General features: G+C 45.0%; 2 protein-coding genes and 1 non-coding gene across 4 annotated transcripts; 2 read left to right on the plus strand and 1 right to left on the minus strand.

Annotated features, from left to right (window-relative positions):
• Positions 1 to 87: 87 nt before the first annotated feature.
• Positions 88 to 15,711, minus strand: IDH3G (isocitrate dehydrogenase (NAD(+)) 3 non-catalytic subunit gamma). Of its 2 annotated transcripts, XM_075259655.1 has the most exons (14): positions 15,608 to 15,711; positions 12,292 to 12,333; positions 9,296 to 9,307; positions 8,313 to 8,410; positions 7,829 to 7,944; positions 7,696 to 7,756; positions 7,123 to 7,255; positions 6,418 to 6,551; positions 6,238 to 6,340; positions 4,999 to 5,145; positions 4,433 to 4,527; positions 4,257 to 4,317; positions 842 to 946; positions 88 to 363 (listed from the first exon to the last, which is right to left on the minus strand). In XM_075259655.1, the coding sequence occupies exons 1-13, from the start codon at positions 15,683 to 15,685 to the stop codon at positions 845 to 847; spliced, it is 1,182 nt and encodes a 393-aa protein (XP_075115756.1). In that variant the 5' UTR covers positions 15,686 to 15,711; the 3' UTR covers positions 88 to 363; positions 842 to 844. The 2 variants fall into 2 exon arrangements, with proteins under 2 accessions (XP_075115756.1, XP_075115757.1); XM_075259656.1 differs by lacking the exon at positions 9,296 to 9,307.
• Positions 15,712 to 16,136: 425 nt separating this feature from the next.
• SSR4 (signal sequence receptor subunit 4) lies at positions 16,137 to 22,811 on the plus strand. Its single transcript, XM_075259658.1, has 6 exons — positions 16,137 to 16,245; positions 17,989 to 18,107; positions 19,551 to 19,625; positions 21,228 to 21,317; positions 21,394 to 21,459; positions 22,616 to 22,811. The coding sequence occupies exons 1-6, from the start codon at positions 16,188 to 16,190 to the stop codon at positions 22,718 to 22,720; spliced, it is 513 nt and encodes a 170-aa protein (XP_075115759.1). The 5' UTR covers positions 16,137 to 16,187; the 3' UTR covers positions 22,721 to 22,811.
• LOC142185794 (small nucleolar RNA SNORA42/SNORA80 family) lies at positions 18,141 to 18,276 on the plus strand. The gene has a single exon (XR_012711968.1). It is a non-coding gene; the product is annotated as a small nucleolar RNA SNORA42/SNORA80 family (small nucleolar RNA).
• Positions 22,812 to 24,140: the final 1,329 nt, after the last annotated feature.

Consider the following 24,140-nt stretch of genomic DNA (forward strand, 5'->3'; position numbering starts at 1 on the left):
TCCAGCACAGAGACTGCAACAAATTTGAACAAATGTAGACACATTTTACATGGATCCATATGGAAGGAGAGACCACAGCAAATGGAATCTGGTTCTTAATCTCTTTATTTAAGATGACACACAAGAGAAACCTTACATCAGATCTTATGGTACACATACTGCGCCTCCATGTAAAGCATCACGTATAACAGCAGCAGGTCAAGGACAGAGCTCCAGCGTCCTAGTGCAATGAATAGATCAGGAGGGGGGGGGGTCACACCTATGTACTGTAGAAGGGCTGGGAATAGTAGCAGGCATCACAAATGGTGGAGGAGTCATGGAGCGCAGAACACACAGGGTTAATTTCTCATGTAAAGACAATATCTTGGGGGGGAAAAAAAAATCAATATTAAATCAATATATATATTCACCTATGAACTAAGAGCTTGTCCAGAATTAGAAATACATGACTACTTTTTTTCCCGAAATCAGCACCACATTTGTCCATAGGTTACGCCTGGTATTGCAACTCGGCTCCATTGAAGTGAATAGGGATGGGTTGCAATACCAGTGGTATCCTGTGGACAGGTGTGGCACTATTTTCTACGCGCAAGCAGCTTTTTCTTCTAACCATGGACAACAACTTCATATGTGAGGATTCTGTACCCTGCATAGATCAGAGGACACCCAACAGACCATATTATAGTCCATGGGGTTCCTTGAGATCGGTGTCCACTATTACAGCAGTCCGTTTGTCTGGTCCTCCAACAGACACCCAGCGATAATGTGAACGGAGTGTAAACCTTACGCCATATAAATTCATTATTCGAATTTTCAATGCAATCTCAAAATGTTATGTTACCTCTCAAATGGTGACTGCGCGGCCATTCTTCACAATGATCTGCCTGCATATGGACTGTACCACTTCGGAGGTAGTGCCCTGCCCCCCTATATCTGGAGTGTGCATCTGCAGAGAAGAAAACATCATGTCAGCAGTCACTAGGATGGCACAGAAGTGAAGGTCCATGTTGTAGAGGTTCTACCTCTGGTGAACTACATATGAGTACAGTGCAGGAGCATGGCCGTCACATCACAGAGTAAGTAAAGACCATGGCCATGTGCTATCTGCTCTGACCACATCAGATGTGCCAGGGGCTCACGGGTAATGCAGTTGCCTCACAATAGGAATGTGGTCCACCATCTGTTAAAGGCAATGTCCCACAATAACAACATAATACTCAAACAAGACAGATCCAGTAACCAATGGATTTCCACTACTGGAACCCCCGCCAATCATGAGAATGTGGCTCCCCTATCTCTGCTCAAATGGAGTAATGGCCGCACATGCGTACAGCTGCTTTATCCAAAGTCCATAGGACTGATGAGGATAGCCAAGCACTGTACTTGTCTATAGGACTGATGAGGATAGCTAAGCACTGTACATGACTACGGAACTGATGCGGGTAGCCAAGCAATGTACTTGTCTATAAGACTGATGAGGATAGCCAAGCAATGTACTTGTCTATAGGACTGATGAGGATATCCAAGCACTGTACTAGTCTATGGGACTGATGCAGATAGCCAAGCACTGTACTTGTCTATAAGACTGATGAGGATAGCCAAGCACTGTACTTGTCTATAGGACTGATGAGGATAGCTAAACACTGTACATGACTATGGAACTGATGCGGGTAGCCAAGCAATGTACTTGACTATGGAACTGATGCGGGTAGCCAAGCAATGTACTTGTCTATAAGACTGATGAGGATAGCCAAGCAATGTACTTGTCTATAGGACTGATGAGGATATCCAAGCACTGTACTAGTCTATGGGACTGATGCAGATAGCCAAGCACTGTACTTGTCTATAAGACTGATGAGGATAGTCAAGCACTGTACTAGTCTATGGGACTGATGCAGATAGCCAAGCACTGTACTTGTCTATAAGACTGATGAGGATAGTCAAGCACTGTACTAGTCTATGGGACTGATGCAGATAGCCAAGCACTGTACTAGTCTATGGGACTGATGAGGATAGCCAAGCAATGTACTTGTCTATAGGACTGATGCGGATAGCCAAGCACTGTACTAGTCTATGGGACTGATGCGGATAGCCAAGCACTGTACTAGTCTATGGGACTGATGAAGATAGCCAAGCACTATACTTGTCCATAAGACTGATGAGGAAAGCCAAGCACTGTACTTATCTATGGGCCTGATGAGGATAGCCAAGCAATGTACTAGTCTATGGGACTGATGAGGATATCCAAGCACTGTACTAGTCTATGGGACTGATGCAGATAGCCAAGCACTGTACTTGTCTATAAGACTGATGAGGATAGCCAAGCACTGTACTTGTCTATAGGACTGATGAGGATAGCTAAGCACTGTACATGACTATGGAACTGATGCGGGTAGCCAAGCAATGTACTTGTCTATAAGACTGATGAGGATATCCAAGCACTGTACTTGTCTATAAGACTGATGAGGATAGCCAAGCACTGTACTAGTCTATGGGACTGATGCAGATAGCCAAGCACTGTACTTGTCTATAAGACTGATGAGGATAGTCAAGCACTGTACTAGTCTATGGGACTGATGCAGATAGCCAAGCACTGTACTTGTCTATAAGACTGATGAGGATAGCCAAGCACTGTACTAGTCTATGGGACTGATGCAGATAGCCAAGCACTGTACTTGTCCATAAGACTGATGAGGAAAGCCAAGCACTGTACTTGTCTATAGGACTGATGCGGATAGCCAAGCACTGTACTTATCTATGGGCCTGATGAGGATAGCCAAGCAATGTACTTGTCTATAGGACTGATGCAGATAGCCAAGCAATGTACTTGTCTATAGGACTGATGCAGATAGCCAAGCAATGTACTTGTCTATAGGACTGATGCAGATAGCCAAGCACTGTACTTATCTATGGGCCTGATGAGGATAGCCAAGCACTGTACTTATCTATGGGCCTGATGAGGATAGCCAAGCAATGTACTTATCTATAGGACTGATGAGGATAGCCAAGCACTGTACTTATCTATGGGCCTGATGAGGATAGCCAAGCAATGTACTCAGCCACCTCTACCATTCCCACAGATAATGGAGCATCAGCACACATGCCCAGCCTTCACTCTATTGAAACAGGGGACATGAGTTCCCTATTCTTATGATCAGTGGGAGTCCTGGCAGTCAGACTCTTCTCATCTAGTCTATGGAAAGGTAACAACTTGTAATTGTTGGACAACCCCTCTAATTCTGTGGAAATTGGTTCCATTCACGTATTTGCGTTCAATCACACAGGAAATTCAGCCACATGATAACAGGATAGGAGGATAAATTGCTGATCAGTGGGGACTTGATGGCTGGGACCTCCTACATTTTCCAAGAACGTCTGTGTTTTAGCCCTGATTATAATGCAGGATCCTGCACCATTCATCTTAATGAGAGCAGCAGAAATGGCTAGAGTACAGCACTTGGCTATCTTCAGCAATCTCATTGTAATGGATAGCACAGGGGGCACATTGTACATCCACTGCTTCATCGCAAACCTGAGGTAAACACCCGTTTTCAAGATTGGTGGGCATGACAATGGTTGTACCCCAACCAATGAGCAATGTATTCCCTATCCGGTTTTTGTGGCATAACCCCTTTAATAGGCCCTGCAACACGTCTTAGATGTAAGCCAAACCAAACACTCATCTGCACAAAGCTGATTTGGGGGCTTATCCCTCATCAGCGCTGAATGCAGAACTGGTTGGTTGGGGGAAATGACCTATGGGCCTATGACAGGGATTTAGGGAGGGTATGGTTCTCCTTGGAGAGAACACTATGTAGGTGTAAGCAGTCTTATGGGCCATGAAATAATCCTCTAGGCAAAGGTTGAAAAATAGCTGAAGAAAGTGCCTCTAGTAACACCTATTGGAAAGAAGCTATCCTATAAGTCAATGACTGCCCCTTTAACAGGCTTTGCATTGTCACTACACTGTAAACCAAACCAGACATGTGTCAGGTGTTTGCGCCCCCCCCCCCCCCTTCAGGGGGTGAGATAAAGAACTGATGATCTTGTATGTCCTGGTGATATGTCTTAGGGGGGGGCTCATCCACAACTATTACATCTATATGTGCTCACGTGTTCATGTCTGTCCATGGGGATGACTGGATTATCACTGGTGGTCAGGTGTAAGGTTCAGTGATATCCCTAGCATGTGATATTCGGCCTGGAACAGATCCAGCTGCCACTACAGAACCATAAATCAAGCTGTCCATACTTACCCGGTGTTCATTCATACTGCCCAGAATAGCCTTGCGGATGGAGTTGGCGTAACTGTGCAACCTGCCAAAACAAGAGAGGCTTCGTTACACAATATATGCTGGGCACAGCAAAGAGCCGTATATACAGTATATAGACAGGAAGGGAAGAAGGAATGTATAATGAATAACCGCCTTACTTTAGATGGTCTAACATCATGCAGCTGGCCAGTAGCATCGCCGTGGGGTTCGCAATGTTCTTATTGGCTATACTTTTCCCAGTATTCCTGGTTGCCTGTAAGATGAGGAAAATATCCGCTATGTTCCATGAAAATAGTTGAAAACACATTAAAAGGGAGTTTGTCGGGATTTATTTAGTGGCCGAGCACTCACACATGTACAACACATCACCAATACAGAAAATAAGCAGAGACCAGCAGAGAACTTAGGAGGACAGTACGCCCTTTTTTCACATTCCTAGCATGCATGGGAGCTTAAGGTTTGGGCACCAATGCCATCAGTATCCAGTAGAAACCCTGGCATGGCTCCCACACATCCCAGAGGTAGGGCTGTTTGCAGGGGTGGTCCCTCTGCAATGACACAAAGTGGTCATGGGAACCTCTTCTGTACTGAAAGGTGAAAATATCCAAGACAGGACATGCACCTATAACAGGTGTCCCATGAATGTGCCATACATTAATGGTCAGAATATCCCTTTAAAATACCACTACCGTCCAGGTACGATACAACAGGAAACCCAACTTACCGTTTCAAATACGGCATACACTTTGCCATAGTTGGCTCCAGGTACGAGGCCGGGGCCACCGACAAGCCCAGCGCAGACATTATTAACTATGTTCCCATATAGGTTAGGCATCACCATAACATCAAACTGCTGGGGGTAGGACACAAGCTGCAAAAACAAAAAGATACATGGATACTACCATCAAGATGAAGGCGTCCTATGGGGTGATAGAGAAATAAATGGAGAGGACCGCACAAATGCATGGCCACCTCTCATCATACTGCCTAGTGGCCATGTTATTAGGTAAAGACTGCTAGTCATGCCCAAGTGGCAAGCGTATAAACAAATACCACTCTAGTTGTATATTAGTGGTGTTAAATCACAACCGTTATATTAAACAAAAGAATTGTTATCAATAAAACCTATTCACAGCAGCATAGATCAAAGATTTCATAGACACCGCTGTACATGCGGGACCTTGTACAAAGTATATCGTGGGGACGAGGACTTGTTTACTACACTCCATCCCACACGATCATCTTATAGCCCCTCCGCCAATGTTTAGCGTCCTGTCTATGCAATCGGTCTATTGAATGCTGCTGTGAATAGGTTTTATTGATACTGCGGACGCTACAATAGCAGCGCAGTATACACATTTTGGCAGTAAGATATTGGGGAAAAGTATAGAGGGAGGCAACACTAATACCCCTTGTTTCTCCCAACAATCTGTGTATATTTATTTCTATTGAATAATGGCTACACAATATCAATTGAAGATTGGAGGAGTGAACTAAATTGTATCCCTCCAAAGCTTCTTGTATAAAGCCAGACTTATTCTAACTTTTAGCAAAGCGCTATATTTTTATCATCACTATTTGAATAGAGGGCTATGTACCCTAAATAAAGCCTAACGTTTTTAGCAGGTCACAAAATTCTTTTGTTTAATATACCAAGTGGCAAGCGCCCACTAAACTGTACCCTGCAAAAAGACTGATCAGAGGGTAGAGCTTGGTATATAAACCTTACTAACAATGTGCAAGAACAGATGGTGCCACCTTCCATCCATCCTGCAGCTACTCGGGAGTCAGGGGGTGCCGTTGTAGGATCTCTCTGGCAATGACTGGCATTTGCAGGGTATCTATCTGGTGTCATTTAACCCACTGAAAGTGCTCTGTACAGATGCCCCAGCCTAAATCGTGCTTGCCCTAGTACAAAGCTCCCAGTAGTTTCCAAGAGGACACATTGTTACTCCATATTTACCTGCATTGTGGTGTTATCAACGATCATACTCTCAAAAGTGATATCTGGGTAACCAGATGCGACCTCTCTGCAGCACTGCAGGAACAGACCGTCCCCCAATTTCCTGTAAAGACATTTAAGATGTCAGGGAGAACTACCATGCAGACTGCAGCCATGCCCGCTAGGAATACTACAACCTACATGATGTTGGCCTTGTGTACAGCCGTGACCTTCTTCCTTCCTTTCTCTCGTGCCAGCTTGAAAGCGTAATCTGCGATGCGCAGGGAGTTCACCCGAGTGATGATCTTCAGGCTCTCCACCACTCCAGACACGCTCTACAATACAGATACAAAATCATGTTCAATGGCTTCCATACAGGATATACTGCTTCTTCTGGGTACTTAAAGGGGTTGTGCCATTAAGGACACTTATTCCCTGTCTTGTGGGTCCAATAAGTGTCCGTTCACTAGGTCCCCCCAGTGATCAGGAGAACAGGGGACCAAAAGTCCTCCTAAAGTCCCCTTGTGAATGGAGTACTAGTGCACTTGCTCGACAGGCTCTCTGTTCACTTCTATGGGGTTGTGGTGCTGTTGGAGATGACACTTCCGGTAGACCCATAGAAGTGAATAGAGCACCAGTCCCGCAAGTGCATTAGTGGCCTAATCAATAGCAGGCTTTGGGGGAACTTTTGATCCCCTGTTCTCCTGATCACTAGGAATCAAGGCTGTTAGGCCCTGATAATTGGAAACTTATCCTTGGTCCACAGGACAGAAGATAAGTGTCCTTAACGGCACAACCCCTTTGTTTTGAGGAATGAGTAAGAGGCAAGCTGAATGACCTGGCTTTGATAAGTCCAAAACAAAAAGTGTAAGTGTTCCCTCTCCTTGAATCCCGTCACCGTCTCACCTCATGTTCCAGACTGCTGTACTCCCCCTCTGTATTCTCCCGCACTATCAGGATGTCAATGTCCTTCTGGCGGGTCTGCACACCGGGCAAGCTCTGACAGTGGATAACATTGGCGTAAAGGTCTAAGCTGGTACTGAAAGATCAAATGACAAAAAGATTATAAAAAGAAATCATAACGGGTGACGGTATAATATCTGAAGAGCGGCTTCTCCTTCACAAGCTGTACTACATTTCAGCCAGCAGTCTTCACCACTTCATTCAGACCCCCCTCATATGAAGTTTACAACTTGCTTCAGACTTTTCCTTCCCAGTAATACATGCCGGATGTGAGGCCAGGCATCAGCACAGCTTCATTTTCCTTTCTGTGGCCCATGAAAGACACTGATGCTGAAGAGTGTGATACCCCCTCCCCTCCCCCCAGAGTCTGCCCTGGGTTCCTTTTTTCTGTACACTCATACACAAGCTATGGGATTTTCCCTCACTCCCTGTTAACTACAGTTTGTCTTCCCTAAAAACTTGAATGTCTTCCCTATCTCCACACTCATCCATGAGAACCTGTACAGGGCAACTTACCGCAGCAGGTTATTCCGGGACCGATGGGATGGCGGCATGTTATGGTTTGTCTCAATGTTACCTGATGAAAAGAAACAGAGAATTATTTTCAGTAATGGTTAAAGCTATATTATAATATAAGACAGCCGAGTACCTTTAAGTGCCACCCTGTTCCTCCTGATGGCAGTGATGGCGTTCTGGATGTCTTCTTCATCTGTAGAAGTGGAGTTCACATTCACTACTTCGAAATCCACTGGCACACAGGCATGTCTGTAAGGGAATACCATATAACATGTATGAATGGGGTATTCCCATCTCAGATAGTCATGGCATATCCATAGGACATGACTGTGGCACCTCTGGGACTTAAACCTATCTCCAGTACCGTTCCCTCACCCTGACTGGCAAGGAGCACCGACCTAGCACATGCGGGCAGGGAGTCATTGCTGAGATGTCCTTCTGTAAGAGCCATTGCTTGGCTAATGTCATGACTCCTATATAGGTGACAGAGTGTCATGCTCATACATGGCTATCTCTGGATTAACGGTCCACCTCAATGCGGCACCACCTCACCAAGCGAGGACCCCTCCCCCCCTTTCTAGAAAGACAGCTGTGGGACAACATTGACGGGACCTCACCTGAACACCTCCTTAACGTGTAGGGCAAGCTCCGGGCCAATGCCATCTCCAGGGATCATAGTCACGGTGTGTCTTCCTCCATACTTTGCAGGGGGAGGCTAGAACCAGACAAACAGACAAGATGTTACTAAGTGAAATGGTGGCATTGAACATTCAGCTCACCAGCCTACACTATTAGTGCCAAATCTCCATAGACATCCATTAAATCTACACTAAGAATTTAAAGGGTTTCCGTAATTGGAAATAAGGGTCTGTTTCAGTCCTGGAAACAGCGCCTCTCTTGTCCATGGGCTGCTTCTGGTATTGCAACTTTGAGTGAGTGGAGCTGAGCTGCAATACCACAGACATAGCCTATGAACAAGAGCAGCATAGTTTCTGTGAAAAGGGGTTGTCTGGATGATAGGTTATATGATCTACGGGGGTCGGCAACTGGATCCCACACAGATCAGCTGCTCTGACAGTCTCCAGAAGAAGCTACAATGAATGAGAAGGGCATACAGGCTGTCCCTATACAAATAATAGGATAGGCGCTGCACTTTCCCCACAATATAGTGGATGGGGCTTCTCTGCTACCCCTATTACTTGAATAGGAAAGGTGTTGTACGCGCTCCCTGTCCACTGCTGTAATGCACAGTATCCGGAGGCTGCTGTCAGACCGCCCAGATCACTGATGGCCCAGACTGATGACCTATTGGGGCCAGACAACCGCTTTAATAATGCAAACCCTTGTTTCTAATTCTGCACAATCCCTTTAAATAGATTACTTGTCTCTATTCACCATCTCCAATCAGTGTTAACGCTACCAACGATTGTTGTGATTGGTCAGAGCTAAGGTAATAGTGTTAGAAAAGGAAAGAAACATGCCTAGCGGGGATCACATCATAATGTTATAGGACAACGGGAGCGCAAAAGACATAAAAAGCACAGGAAAACACAGACAAGGCTCAGAGACACAAATGCTCAGAGACACATACAGTACTTACTATCATGTGTTGCTGTTAAGAGACAGAAAAAAGGCACAGTCAGAGACATAGAGAATGGGAAGCGCTCACTGGATTTACTTGTCGGTGCCAAAGGAACAAAAGGTTTGTGAGACATAAACCCTATGTGCTGACCTACTTCATAAAAGCCCAAAAACCTATACAATATAAAGGGGACTGAACCACCTTGTGATGTGCCATAGATACCATGAAGGTCCATAGATGTGCCATAGATACCATGAAGGTCCATGTACCATCTATAACCTGGTTGTTACTGGTACTAGCTGACGATACACATTAGATGAACGTAGACCAAACCCACTCACTTTGGTGGGACTGGCCAACGTGTATGTGTAATGCTTATGAGGCTTTGCTGAATCTTCCCCGATGGCAGCCTTTGGGGAAAAGAAGATCGTGCTGTTGGATTTCAACATGTCCAATTCATTTGTTCTTAAAGGGATGTTCCAGGTGTTGTTATTATTTTTAAAAAAACAAACAAACAAAAAAAAACCCCACATTACTCCCCTCTCGCTGGGCCTCTGTTCCCAGTGGGTCTTCAGTTTACAAGTCCCCTGGTTATATGTGCCATGTGACTGCTGCATCCAAATTCAAACCAAATTTAATCCACCATGACATGCGGTTTTTGAATAGGTCACTGCTGAGGCCTGTGATGGGTTACAGCGGTCACCCGGCACGAATGGGATGTTACTGGTCATGTCAGGCAGGGGACCTGTATATACAAGACTAGAGCTGCTGCCGCTGGATGCGGAGTCTTGGGGAGAGGAGAGTTTTTGTTTTCTCCATATTCTCTCTGGTTTCTCTGTTGCTGACTGATCACTGTACACTGCTGTCACTAAGGGTGGATGGGCTCTTGTGTAATGCAAGGAAGCGGAGGCTGGAACGTATTCCACTGCACCCTCAGCCCACACAGCTTTTATATCTCGGGCACTATAAAACGTAGAACTTAGGAAAACCACAGGATGTGCCATAACAGCCTGACAGGTGATGGGTACGACATCAAACTCTAAACGGGGTGTCTCCATGAAGTCAATGGGAGTACTGAAGAAAGACAATCTCAATGTTCTTCCTACAGAATCTGCACCTTTCATGGTCCATCCTAAAGATATGTTTAACATACAATATCTGATTCAGGTTCCAGAGTTAAATTCCAATCTAAAATTGTTCTGATACCAACAGAAGAGCCATATGGGTTGACGTAAGCACCATCATCAAGTTCCCGATCCTACATGATAGTTGCCTGGGATGGATAGGTGTCCAATCCTACTGTAGTGCACCCAACAAGTAGCCCTGACCCTGACAGACATGGCTCCTGCCCATTTTCATGATGGCATCTTCTGGTCATAGATGGAACTTGAAGATAACCTCTGTGAGAAGGTGACAGGCAGAGTAACGTTATATCTCCCCCAGATTCCTGACATATGTGTGGTCCAGGGCAGATCTTGAATAAGCTGCAGCCCAGGTGTTGGTCATAGACTTGTTACTGGGCCATAAAAGGCTGCAGAGCCTGCACTTCAGGACAGATCCTGGGAGGAGAGATAGTGGTTGGGTCTGTCCTCACATTGAGAGGTTTGTGTATGATACAGTGGTGTTTTGGCTAATTTGTGTGGCTGATAGTAAGCCACACGTACAGTTAGTATTTTCTGTTAATTTAGCGCTCAGACGAGCAGAATTTTGGTTCGACATTATTTTGCCTGAAGTTAAGACTGTATTTTTTTTTTATTCATTTTTGTTTCAAATATTATTTTATTCAGTTGTGCCTGAAGTAAAGGTTTATTTATTTTTCTTAAATAATCTGCTTTGCTGCATGACTTGTGTCCCTGTCTCTGACTGGTTGGGACTGCTTCTACCAAGATACCTTCCCCATACCTCCTTGTAACATCTCTCCTTAGGGTAGGCACCAAGTCTCCCTGCTGAATGTAGTGATACTAGTAGGTACAACTACTGCTCAAGGTTTATCTGCATCTTCTAAAGCAGCGGTTCTCAACCTGGGGGTCGAACGACCAAACCATAGGGGTCGCCACATACCTCCCAACCGTCCCGGTCAGTGGGAGGTATGTCCCGGTCTCAACTGATCGGCGCCCGGAGGAGTTAAAAACACAGGCGATTAAAGCAGGAGCTGGCACAGCCAGCTCCTGCTTTAACGCTGTGCTGCAGCTTCTGTATGTGTAGCCGCAATGTGATGACGTCACATCATGGCTACAACTATATGAGTGAGCGAGACTGAGCGGGCAGCGGGGGATCGTTGGAAGGTGAGTGTAAGTGTTTTTTTTTTTTTTTTTTTTTAGGTGGAACATAATGAAGGGGCAGAAGAAGGGGGGGACGGCATGACACTGGGGGCAGAGATGGAGGAACATGAAACTGGGGAAGAGATGGGGGACATGAAACGGGGCAGAGATGGGGGACATGAAACTGTGGGCAGATGAAGGGGGTACAGCATGACACTGTGGGCAGAGATGGGGGGACATGAAACTGGGGGCAGAGATGGAGGGGGGACATGAAACTGGGGGCAGATGAAGGGGTTATATGAAACTGGGGGGTCATATAATGTACGGGTGACTGTAGGAGGATTATACTGTGTGGGAGCACACGAAAAATGAATGAGAATGGGCGGAGTCAACATAAAAGTGGGCAGAGCTAAATTTTCTCCCTCTTTCTAATCTTCAAAAGTTGTGAGGTATGCCTAAAGCCATCAGAAAGTACATATTTCTGATGGCTTTAGCCACTGAGAAGCCGTGCTACTGTCTGCAGCAGCGCTATTCAGCTGGAACGCACACCATTATGGACACGTGTTCCAAACTGAATGGGGTCACCACAACATGAGGAACTGTATTGCGGGGTAACGGCATTAGAAAGGTTGAGAACCACTGGTCTAAAGTGATCCTAAAGGCTTTGATTTTAGGTCTTATTTTCGGCACACATATTGGATGAGTCCCAGCTGTGGAGTTTTTTGGAAAGGACCATGAAAACCATTTACTTACCGATGAGTAGTCCCGGTGCTGAGTCCATGCTGCAGGCAACACCTAAAAGTGATGGGAGCAAGAGGTTCAGATGTTAGGCCAGTCTATTAGGACAGTACGGAGACTTAGAAGTACTGGGGCAAACGTGAAATAGTGCAGACAAAGAAGATACATATTAATGGTATCTAGTGACCAGAAATGTGGCCATACATGGGGCATCTTCTAAACTATGGTGAAATAAGGCAGAACTAGCTGCACAGCTACAAATACAGCAAGAAGCTTCATGACTTTTCCAACACTAAGATACTGATGACCTATCCTAAGGTGAGCCCATCAATATCAGATTGGTGGGAGTCTGATACCTGTTTTTTTTTTTTTTTTTATTAATGTAGATTGTGAGCCCCACATAGAGCTCACAATGTACATTTTTTTCCCTATCAGTATGTCTTTTTTTTTTTTTTTTTGGAATATGGGATGGAAATCCATGCAAACACGGGGAGAACATACAAACTCCTTGCAGATGGTTTTTTGCCCTTGGCAGGATTTGAACACCAGGACCCAGTGCTGCAAGGCTGCAGTGCTAACCACTGAGCCACCGTGTGGCCCCTCAGATACCTGGTATTGAAGAGGCTACAAGAGAGCTCACACAATTGTCACAGTCCCTTCAAATAGTGGGACAGTGGTTCATTAATAGTCCCGGGTGTCAGACCTCACTCATCTGATGCTTATCTTAAGGATAGGTCATCAATTTTAAACTTCTGGAACCCCCCTTTAGGCTGAACAATGCAAGGACCAAAGAACAATCTGCGCTTCACCCGTTGGACAAATTCAATCTTTTAATAGTTCGGACACACAACGCGTTTCGGGCAAGGATTTGCCAATTTCAAGTGCAATGAACTGAAGTCTCTTCAAATAAATAACACAGCGGAAAAACATATTTCATAATAACATCTTAACACATTAAAAAGTATAAAAAGTAATAGCAAATTAGTACACTGTAATTCATAAGCTACATAAAAATGTCATTTCTAATAAGAATATTAAATAGATAAATACGGAAATTCATGGTCAGTGCAGGATGGAAATACTGAGATTTCATGATCAATGTAGGATAAAAAAAAAAGTCCATATACTGGTGACATGATAATACAAAACATTTTCAGAATATAATCAATACGTAATTAGTGGATTTCATGCATAGTAAAAATAGCAGCTAAAGTGGATAAGAATTCGGGTGTAGGGTAATAATAGTCAAAAATCCCCTAAGGGACTTCAGTTCATTGCACTTGAAAAAGGGCAATTCCGTGCTCGAAACGCGTTGTGTGTCCGAACTAGTAAAAGATTGAATTTGTCCAACGGGTGAAGCGCAGATTGTTCTTTGGTCCTTGCATTGTTTGTCCTCACCACCGGTGACGAGATATCTGCTGCTCCAATCCACCCAGGGAGGGAACCCCCTATGATTGGTTCCTAAGCGCTAAAAGTAGATGTGAATATTCCACAACCCATCCAGGTGAGAGTTTTAATGTACTTTCCTTGTGCTGTCTCTCACCAAAATTACTACACTAGATACGGCTTGGTGCTGCTCTCTTTTTCCCCTTTAGGCTGAGGCCCCACATTGCAGAAACGCAGCCGAAAAAACCACTGCATTTTACAGTACCAGCATAGTGAATGCAGTTTCATCTATTCCTAGCCCCACACTGCGGAATCAAAAAGCTGCGTTTTTCAAAAACATTAGCGTTTTTTGAAAAAACGCAGCATGTCAATGATAGTTGCGGAAACGCTGAGTTTTTCCCTCCATAGATTTCTATGGTGAGTGTGAAAACCGCAGCATGATAAATGTGTTGCAGAAACTCCGTAGAAACGCCACGGAAAAGCATCAAAATCCGGCAGACAAAAACTTACTGCTTTGCTTGGTTGAGGCTAAGGCCCCACGGGCCGGAAACGCTGCGCTAAAGCGCTGTGGGAACAACCGCGACGTGAACGCATCGCGGTTTTTCCCGCAGTGATTTGAACACAAAATTCACAGCGTTTTCCTCCATGGACTTTCTGTTACAATTATATCTATGGCAGCAGTTCTCAACCTGGGAGTCGAACGACCAAAACACAGGGGTCGCCACATACCTGCCAACCGTCCCAGTCAGTGGGAGGTATGTCCCAGTTTCAACTGATCGGCGCCCGGAGGACACCGATGAGTTGAAAACACAGGCGATTAAAGCAGGAGCTGTCATAGCCAGCTCCTGTTTTAACGCTGTGCTGCGGCTTCTGTATGTGTAGCCGCGATGTGATGACGTCACATCGCGCTTACAACTATATGAGTGAGAGGGGGAGCGTGGAGCGTTGGAAGGTGAGTGTAAGTGTTTTTGTTTTTTTTTTTGTTTTAAACATTAAAGTGGAACATAATGAAGGGGCAGATGAAGGGGGGGGGGGCGGCGGCATGACACTGGGGGCAGAGATGGAGGGACATGAAACTGTGGGCAGAGATGGGGGAACAGATGGGGACATGAAACTGGGGGAAGAGATGGGGGGGACATGAAACCAGGGGCAGATGAAGGGGTTATATGAAACTGGGAGAGAGATGGCGGGGGGACATATAATGTACGGGTGACTGTAGGAGGATTATACTGTGTGGGAGCACATGAAAAATAAATGAGAATGGGCGGAGTCAACATAAAAGTGGGCAGAGCTAAATTCGCAGCGGCGTGCACCGCATATTTTGTCCCTCTCGCTAATCTTCAAAAGTTGGGAGGTATGCCTAAAGCCATCAGAAAATACATATTTCCGATGGCTTTAGCCACTGAGAAGCCGTGCTACTGTCTGCAGCAGCGCTATTCAGCTGGAACGCACGCCATTATGGACGCACATTCCAAACTGAATGGTGTCACCACAACATGAGGAACTGTATTGCGGGGTCACGGCATTAGAAAGGTTGAGAACCACTGGTTTATGGGAAAGCCGGCAGTGTTTCCGTATACCGGTATTGGGTTGCAGCTTGGGCACTTGGTCTCTATAAGGGCCGCCATCTCTGCACTAGGGGCTCACATCCCACGTCCAATGACATAGGGCTATACTATGTTGCCATGCTTGCTCAGCAGTACTACAACTCTCCCAGCATGCTCTCCCACACTGTGTTATAGATTTGCATTAGTTGCTGATCACTGTCGTTGCCCTAAATCTTTTAACCCCTCCCAAACCATCTAAGCAGCCAACTCCATGGCTCTGACATTGAAAACACCCGGGCATTGAAAACACGCACGGGCTCCACGTCCTCCATACTGAAAGCGGGGCTGACAGCTAATAAAATAAAGGTTACAGCAATTAGACTGAGCCCTGCCTATACCTGCTGCCTGAGGCCGAACTTCACAGGGAGAGGAGACGACAGAACTCTGTAGGCTGCGGACACCGTGCGAGCTGCCATTTTGGAGGCGTGAATGTCGCAGCCTGACAACTAGTGGATTTGCGCATGCTCAAAAATAAATGAAGCAAAACCTCTCTGAATATACTACGCGTGCGCCAGAATGTCGTCCCAGATCTACTACGCATGCGTCAACCCTGACGTGTATCAAACTTTACCTAGTAGTTACACTTCCCCCTCTTTGTGAGGACCGGAAGTATGTAGACGCCATGTTTAATACTGGTATGAATACGTTTCAGCTATATATACTAAGAATAACAGGAATTCTCTCTGTTGTAATATTGTTTTATGTATAAAGCTACATTTGTAAGGCAATCTGTTGAACATGGTTTCCCTATATGCTATTAGTTGTAGTGCAGCCAAGGCATTTCCCACAGTAAAGATGGCGCCTTCTAAAACCTATCCCGGTGTGCATAGCGTGTCAAGCTGAGGTGGCCCAATTGGACTCCTCCTTCCTTTTTGAAGGTTTCCTGTGGCGGAGCTGTGTCGTGTCTTAGCTGGAGCCATGGCAGGATTGGTACGTGTGCTGGTTGCTCTGCTGCTGGCGGTGGCAGGTTGTACAGGTGAGTGACAGAAGCTCTGGAAGATTGTGTGGACTGTACCAAGTGTGTTGCGCCCCCTAGTCATGGCAGTTACCAGTCAACAGCTTGACAATCGTAGAAGGTTTGGGGGTGGCTCAGTGGTTACTGCTCTGACTGGGAGCGCCGAGGTCTTGGGTTCGAATCCCAGTCAGAGCCAATAGCGCCTCAACTAGTAAATATCAGCATGGGCAGATTTATGGGGGGATGTGATAAGTGGTCCCCTCATAGTGTACTCCATGCCATATAGACCTGCTGCTCCGAACCATTGGCAGTCTCTGCCCAGTGAGTCTGACCACTGAAGTGAGCTGTACATTTGTGCTGACAACATTTTATTTATTAGGGTGCTGTTCACACTAGTTAACCACCTTGATGCATGCTCAGGCTGTGCCCTTTCTGTTAGATCATTCCTTGGTTGCCATTCTCATCTACCAGGTCATATGAGGTAGTCACTGGGGCTTAGTGTTGGCCCGTCACTCGGCAGACAGTATGGCCAGGAAGTATTCCCATTGTCCGCATTATTCGGACCCCACCTATGGGGAGAATGAGGGGCTTATTATCCCCATTCACTATGTTATCTATGGAGAGGTAACAAGGCTGGTGTGCAGCGCTCTCTATGGACACAAATGGGGATTACAGAATTTGGCACATGCCCTGTTCTCCCCCAGCTAAAACATCTGTGGGTTATCCTATGGGATTGCCATTAAAGGGATATCCCCATTTTGGACATTGATGACTCGGTGAGGGTCCTCCATTGTCATGGCTGCTGTGATGGTCATACATCAATCTTCAGCAGTAGAAGTGAAATCTCTTCGCAGCATCCCTGAGACAAGGTTTGGAGGACCCTCAAGATAAGATAATCTTATAATAGTCCCACCATGGGGAAATTTCATTGTGTTACAGCAGATGCAGGTTCCACCACTTAATAATCCTATATGGCATATCATATGGGCCTATCAGGAAATACTACCCTGTGATTTGCATTAAAACATGTCAGAATATATTCTGTGTTGAGATCCCATTATGTGAGATTACATGTTCATAGCCTGAGGCTTTGCTACTTACCAAGAACGGCGCCACACATTGTATTGTGGCTGTGCTTGGTATTGCAGCTCAACTCCAATCACATCAACCCCAGCTTCTTCCAACAACTGATCAGTGGATGTCCTGGATATTAATAAAAGGTCATCCATATTAAGTGTAACTCCTAAAAAGAGCTTTTCCAGTAATTGAAATGACCCCACCTATCTCTATGGTGGCAGGGACTGCTGAAGAGAAGCATGTATGGCGCTTCACTATCTTTATCAGTCCATTAGAAATGACTGTAGTGGCAGCACATGGGTACAACAGTCAGATAAGGGAACTCGGGGCCCCGATTCTTGTGAGCGGAGGGGTCACCGGTGCTCCCTGCACATGAATGTGGCTTCATACTCATGTCCGTGTATTATCACAATCTGGTGTTGGGGTTATGAGGACAGGTCATCTGTTATGCAGCCCACTGAAATGAATGGGTCTGTGGAGGGCCGGGCAGCACATAGATGTACACTGCGCATGCAGTCTACGTCTGTGTCCTGTGGATAGAGGATATTTCTTATTAGAATAAGTAAAGAGTCATTCCAGAGTCCCTTGGCAGTGCCATCTGCAGTCCTAGTCCAGGGTACTAGAGAGAGATAGGTGGCAGCTAGGCATTAAGGCTCTTTGCATTGTTCACCATGTTTTCCCTTTCAGCTGAGACCTGCACAGATCCGCGCATCGTGCCGTCCTACTACACTACCTCAGACGCTGTCATCTCCTCTGAAGTCGTCTTCATTGTAGAGATTTCTCTGACTTGCACTAATGGTGCACAGGTAACTATACCGCACATATATCTCCTTATACCAGCATGGCAATGGATTTATGGTGGGGTCCTGCTCGTGACCTTCCCATAGTGTACGCCATGCAAGAGGGAAGTGCTGCTCCGAACCATTGGCAGGCCTGTGCCCATAAGCCGTGACCACTGAAGTGAGCTGTACACTGATATACACTCCACTTACTGGTATGAAGGACTGTATAGCACACAGGCTCTTCTACATCTTGTGGTCTCTCACTGACTACTATGACTGCTCCTCCTGTCACTCTATAACCCAGGCTTGTATCTGCTCTGGTTACATTGACTCACTTATTAAGGGTCCACTTACCAGGTCACCCAGTCTCTCTTAGAATGACAGAGCCACCGCTTCTACCTCCACAGTGACTACTGACACCCACTTTGCAGGAGCCTACTCCCCTGCAGCACCCCTATAGATCAAAAAAGGATTGCAGGATGTCCAATGAATGCCCATAAATCAGAGTGGACCCAGTAGTAGCTGCAGCACATATCGCAGCGTGCCTTCAAGAGTCTATGGACTTGCATTCAAAGCCTAGAAGGTTATGCCCTGTACCTTGTGGAATATATTGGTCATGGCAGAGTGACCTAAATTGGTTTCACACCTATGACTACAGTATATGTTAAAGAAAAAAAACCTAGCACAATTGGGAGAAATTGAAATAACTTACACAAGCCAAGTGGGAAATCTCCCTAATGTACTTTACCCCTTCTAATGGCTGCCGTTACTTCTAGAAACACTCACAAATAGGAAACAGAACATGTGAGGTAAACAAAACACTCATCACAATTAGAAAAAATATAGAAACAAATTTTATTAGAATAAATATTACATATATAGACAGATAAAAAGATTGACAGATGGCAGTACAGGAATGTGCCCACAAGAGGGCAGCACAATGGGATGCAATGGCATCTTCTATTAATAAAATACATAATGCATTATAGCCATACATGGGATGTGTGAATACATCAAATTAAAGCAGCGTATATATCAATTGTTGTCACACAACGTATGGATATATGTCCGAACACTAAGTGGTAATCAATATCAGTACTCCCTACAATGAATTCAAGCTAGCGTATACCAGTACATATAATCGTAGAAGCAGCGCACTCAGAAAACTCTATCATAGAAGTGCACTGACATAACGTCATATTAAATGGAGTATATTGTTGTTACATTATTGCAAAAGGCATCCACTTCGAATCATGTTACATATGTTGTAATGTAAATGAAACATATTGGTGGACAACAAGAGAACGACATGTGATAATAATGAATCACAACTGCTTACCCATGTAGAATGTGTAGACACAGGAACGCCCCCGGCTAACCGTGGTCCTGTGTATACACATATGATGTCCAGGTGGACGGTAACACCACATTCTGACCCTCCTCTGACTCTTCTCTCCCTCTCTGTAGAACGTTGCCTTGTATGCGGATGTTAATGGAAAACAATTCCCAGTCACCAGAGGACAAGATGTTGGAAAATATCAGGTAGGATCTTACTGGGCCAAGTTCTTGGCTTTTCAAAGCATTGTCAGAATTGCCAGAACCAATATTTTGGTTTTGTGTGGGCAGCACGGTGGCTCAGTGGTTAGCACTGCAGCCTTATAGCATTGGAATCCTGGGTTCAAATCCTGCCTGGGGCAACATCTGCAAGGAGTTTGTATGCTCTCCCTGTATTTACGTAGGTTTCTTCCCACACTCCAAAGGCATACAGAAAGGGAGAAAACAAAAAAATATTGTGATTGTGTGAGGGGGGGTTCTAATATGTTGACGACCAGTCCTTGGGGTCAGATCAGCAGGTGACCGTCACCCTAGTAGATGCTGCTCCACAGTGTCTTATCTGGCCATTACACAGAGAACAGAGCCGTCTATTTCCAGCTCCATGGCTTACCTTGGCTCAGGTAAGCCTGTAGTAATGTAACATCTAGAGATGAGCGAGTACTGTTTGGATCAGCCGATCTGAACAGCACGCTCACATAGAAATGAATGGACGTAGCCGGCACGTGGGGGGTTAAGCGGCCGGCCACCGTCAAAGCGGAAGTACCAGGTGCATCCATTCATTTCTATGGAGCGTGCTGTTCGGATCGGCTGATCCAAACAGTACTCACTCATCTCTAGTAACATCATTTATGGATAGAACATTGTGCAATAACTGTATCAATGTCCCACTGCCTTTTTATGTAATCTGCCATTATAAAAAAAAAAAAAAATCCTAAAAATTAACCCAAAATCCAAAAATCCAAAAATGATGTTTAAAAATGCACAACTTGCCCCACGGGAGACTAGTCCTTAAAGGGTTTTTAGGTCCTCAATATCAGATTAGTGCGGGTTGTCATCCAGCTTCCCTTGATTTGTCTCTTTGAAGCAGCAGCCTGAGTTTTGAATGAGCCTGAGTTTAGGCCACATGCACATAGCCAAGTTTGCAGAAGAATGCATGCAGGTGACACTTGGAGTGACATCCACATGTCGTCCGATTGTGTTCTGTGATGTACTTTGCCTCTATTTTGAATAGAACAGACCATCGGACGCTCCCTTGGAGAATAATCAGATTGCACACGTGGTCGTATGCATGGAGCCTTAGCCAGTATACAGTGTACAGCAATATGCTTGGTAAGGCTGGGTTCACACTACCGTTGTTAATGTCCACTGCTGCCTCTGTCATAAGAAGACAGCAACGGATATTAAACTTGTCACAGAGAACGGTCACAAACTGATTCCATGTCCCTTCCCATTGACTCTGATGAGTGAGTCTGTGCCAGTTCTCTGTGACTGTTTAATGTCCGTTGCTGTCATCCTATGACGGAAGACAGCAACGGACAATAACAATGGTAGTGTGAACTCCCCCGAAGCAGCGAAGAGGCTATAGCACTCACTCGAATAATTGATCTGTGGGAGTTCTGGGTATCAGGCTATAACTGATCTGATACTGATAATCTATTCTTGGGATAGATTATCGAAACCTTGGTCCAGAAACCCCGCTTTTAAAAATAAGTTGGCGTCTGTGATACGATGAGGATCAATTCTTATACTCATAGATAATCATGGCAGAGACTGTAATATGTTATAGTCTTTTCCCTGCTGTCCCATTAGGTCTCCTGGAGCCTGGAGCACAAGAACGCTCACTCCGGCACCTATGAAGTGAAGTTCTTTGATGAAGAGTCTTACAGTCTCCTGAGAAAGGTCAGCAGGGGGCAGTGTTCTAGCTTCTGCCTGTGAGTAATGTGTTACATGTACTCATGAATCTCTTCTTCTCTAGGCCCAGAGGAACAATGAAGACATCTCTGCCATCAAGCCTCTCTTCACCGTAGATGTAGATCACAGGGTAAGATTAACCATTGGTGTACTGGACCTATCATCTATTTTAAAGGGCATACCATAAAAGTGGTCCGCTATGGACAATATTTCCCAGGAGGTCCCCCAACTCTACAGGGTGTACAGTTTCCATGCAGCACCTCCAGAGGGCACATGAAGCACAGTGCCCATTGTAAGCAATGCTTGTGTTATGCATGCATGTTCAGTCTTCTTTAAGGCTTAGGCTCAGACCACTTGCGTTTTCACTGCTCATCCTTTGTATTTTTACCTCCCACCATATGGGGGAAATCTCAGTGTTTTTGCAGGTAAAATTTAATGTGTGTTCTGCATTTTTTTTTTTTTTTTTATTGCAAGACGATGGGCTTAATTAAAATCTCATTTGTTTTGCTGGGGTGGTAAAACATTGTACATGTGTGTTTTGTTTTGCAGCATTTCAGCTTAAAGGGATGTTCCATGAAAAACTGAGAGCCCACTGGTGGCCGGGGGAGGTGTAAAATAAAGCTATACTCTCCAACCCACAGTCCTCCATTTGGGCAGCTCACCTCCCGTTCTCTCCAGTGCTGAGAACTATTGAGGCTCCCATGACTAATGGTCTTAGCAGTGAGGAATCGGTGACATATCATCGGTGATGTCACTGGCACCACATGTGACCACTAAGGCCAGTGATTGGCCGGTATCATGGGAGCCTCAACCCTTCTGGCCTAGCACTGGAAGAATGGGAGATGGATGCCTGAATGAAGGACCAGGAATAGGGTTGTGTACTCCTATAGCCGACTGAGGGTGCACCTCATACGTTAAATGAGATGTGCCCTCCACCGGGCCTGGCACCAGGAGGGAAATCTATACCAGCTTGTAGGTGGCATAGATTTCCTGCATCATTTACGCCAGATCCTCCCATAGCGGCTTAAGTGTTGCCAGATGACTTACATGTTGGTCTGAGTTGTTAGTGACTACAGCCTAATGTTAATGGCCACGTGATGTCCCGCTATGTAGAGCCATAAGCATATTTAGCTGTGGTCATTTGGGGATGGTATCTCTGCTGTAGTGCTGGAGCAATGTGTGAGACCAGCCTCATAGGAGGGTACCAGAATCCAATTGTTTTCATGGTGTACTTCTTCACTGCTGCATATACTGAAGGTTACTAACCTGTATCCTTCCACTTTCAGGGTGCATGGAATGGTCCTTGGGTGTCCACAGAAGTGTTGGCGGCTCTGATTGGTATTTTAGTATATTACACAGCATATACTGCAAAGAGCAACATCCAAGCATGAGGAGAACAAGCCACATGAGGGGGGATGACTGGTCCTGGTGTACAAAGTTGTCGTGTTTTGTCATTAATACCAATAAAACTTTTATACACAAGATCTGTGTAATCCCATTGCTGGATGTACATTTATGTGCTTCAGGATACACAGCCCCTTCACAGATCCCAAGATGTCTGTATTGGAGTGCACTGCCATGAAAATTACCATCGTGTATCCTATTAATATTATAAAGGTGAATGTTTGTGTGTTTGGATGTTCGGATGTTTGTTCCTCAATCACAGCCAAACTGCTGAATGGATTTGGGTGAAATTTCACACACCTACATATTTCCCACGAAAGGCGAATAGACTACTTTAAATGTGGGTCACTCACCCCAAATCGCCACTGTCACCCTCCAAACACCCCTCCGCCTCGGCTATAGAAGCTGGCATTCTGCCAGCGCTGGTCTGTCCACGCTCCTCCTATTGGTGCATGACAGGCTCTGGGCGGGCTATAGAGCCAGGGCTGTGGCACCATAGGTTGAGGGCTGCATGTGGGCGTGCCGATTCACCAGGGACACAGTGAGGAACTCAAAATAAGGAAAAGGGGGGGGTAAGGGAAACAAAGCCCACTATATCTCTCAATGACAGAGAAAATCCTGCAGTTGTATGTATTACACCCCACAGTGAAAAGGATTTGCAGCGGTCAAGGCTCCACGGCCAGGAACAATAAACACAAAACAATTCTTCCAAGAAGAGGACCAGCAATCTCCATTATATGAAAAAATCACTTCTACTTTATTTACAAAAATGCTTCTTTAAAAAGTATACATAAATGCACATTTTCAGATTCCAAAGAAATATGCTATGAACAAACAATTAACTCACATGGTGTGGAGGAGCGTTCAGACTGACGCGTTTCGGTATCAAGTGTACCTTAGTCGTAGCCTAGCGCTGTCTAACATACACACAGTATATAAAGGCAAGTAACCTTTCAGTGTCATGTGTGATAGATTGGGCCAATTAGAAAAGTTAACCCAATCCTTCCCACAGAAAGATATCCACACTTACACAGAAAAAACAATGATATATACACACATAAAAAATGTTTTAAAAAACAATAACGCTCTATATGTGTTATACTTAAATAGGTAAGTAAATAAATATTTATTTATTTATTGGAACAATGAGGGTTTCCTTTTCATGATTGAGTTTCTCATGATGTTATATACTTTCACAATGGATTTATGGAACAAGTTTTGAAATAGACATTAAGCCCGACCCAGTGAATGTCATACAAATGTAAACTACAGAAGGAAAATTCGGATGTCTATACAAACTCATACTACTCTCATAGTTCCTTCTCATTTACTAAGATAAGTTGCCCTTAATAAGAATGGAGACTATTGTCTCTTACTGGAAGCGGATATAAGTTCCTACTAGAATAT

This window comes from Leptodactylus fuscus, chromosome 11 (genome assembly GCF_031893055.1).
Source record: "Leptodactylus fuscus isolate aLepFus1 chromosome 11, aLepFus1.hap2, whole genome shotgun sequence".
Taxonomy (NCBI): Eukaryota; Metazoa; Chordata; class Amphibia; order Anura; family Leptodactylidae; genus Leptodactylus; species Leptodactylus fuscus.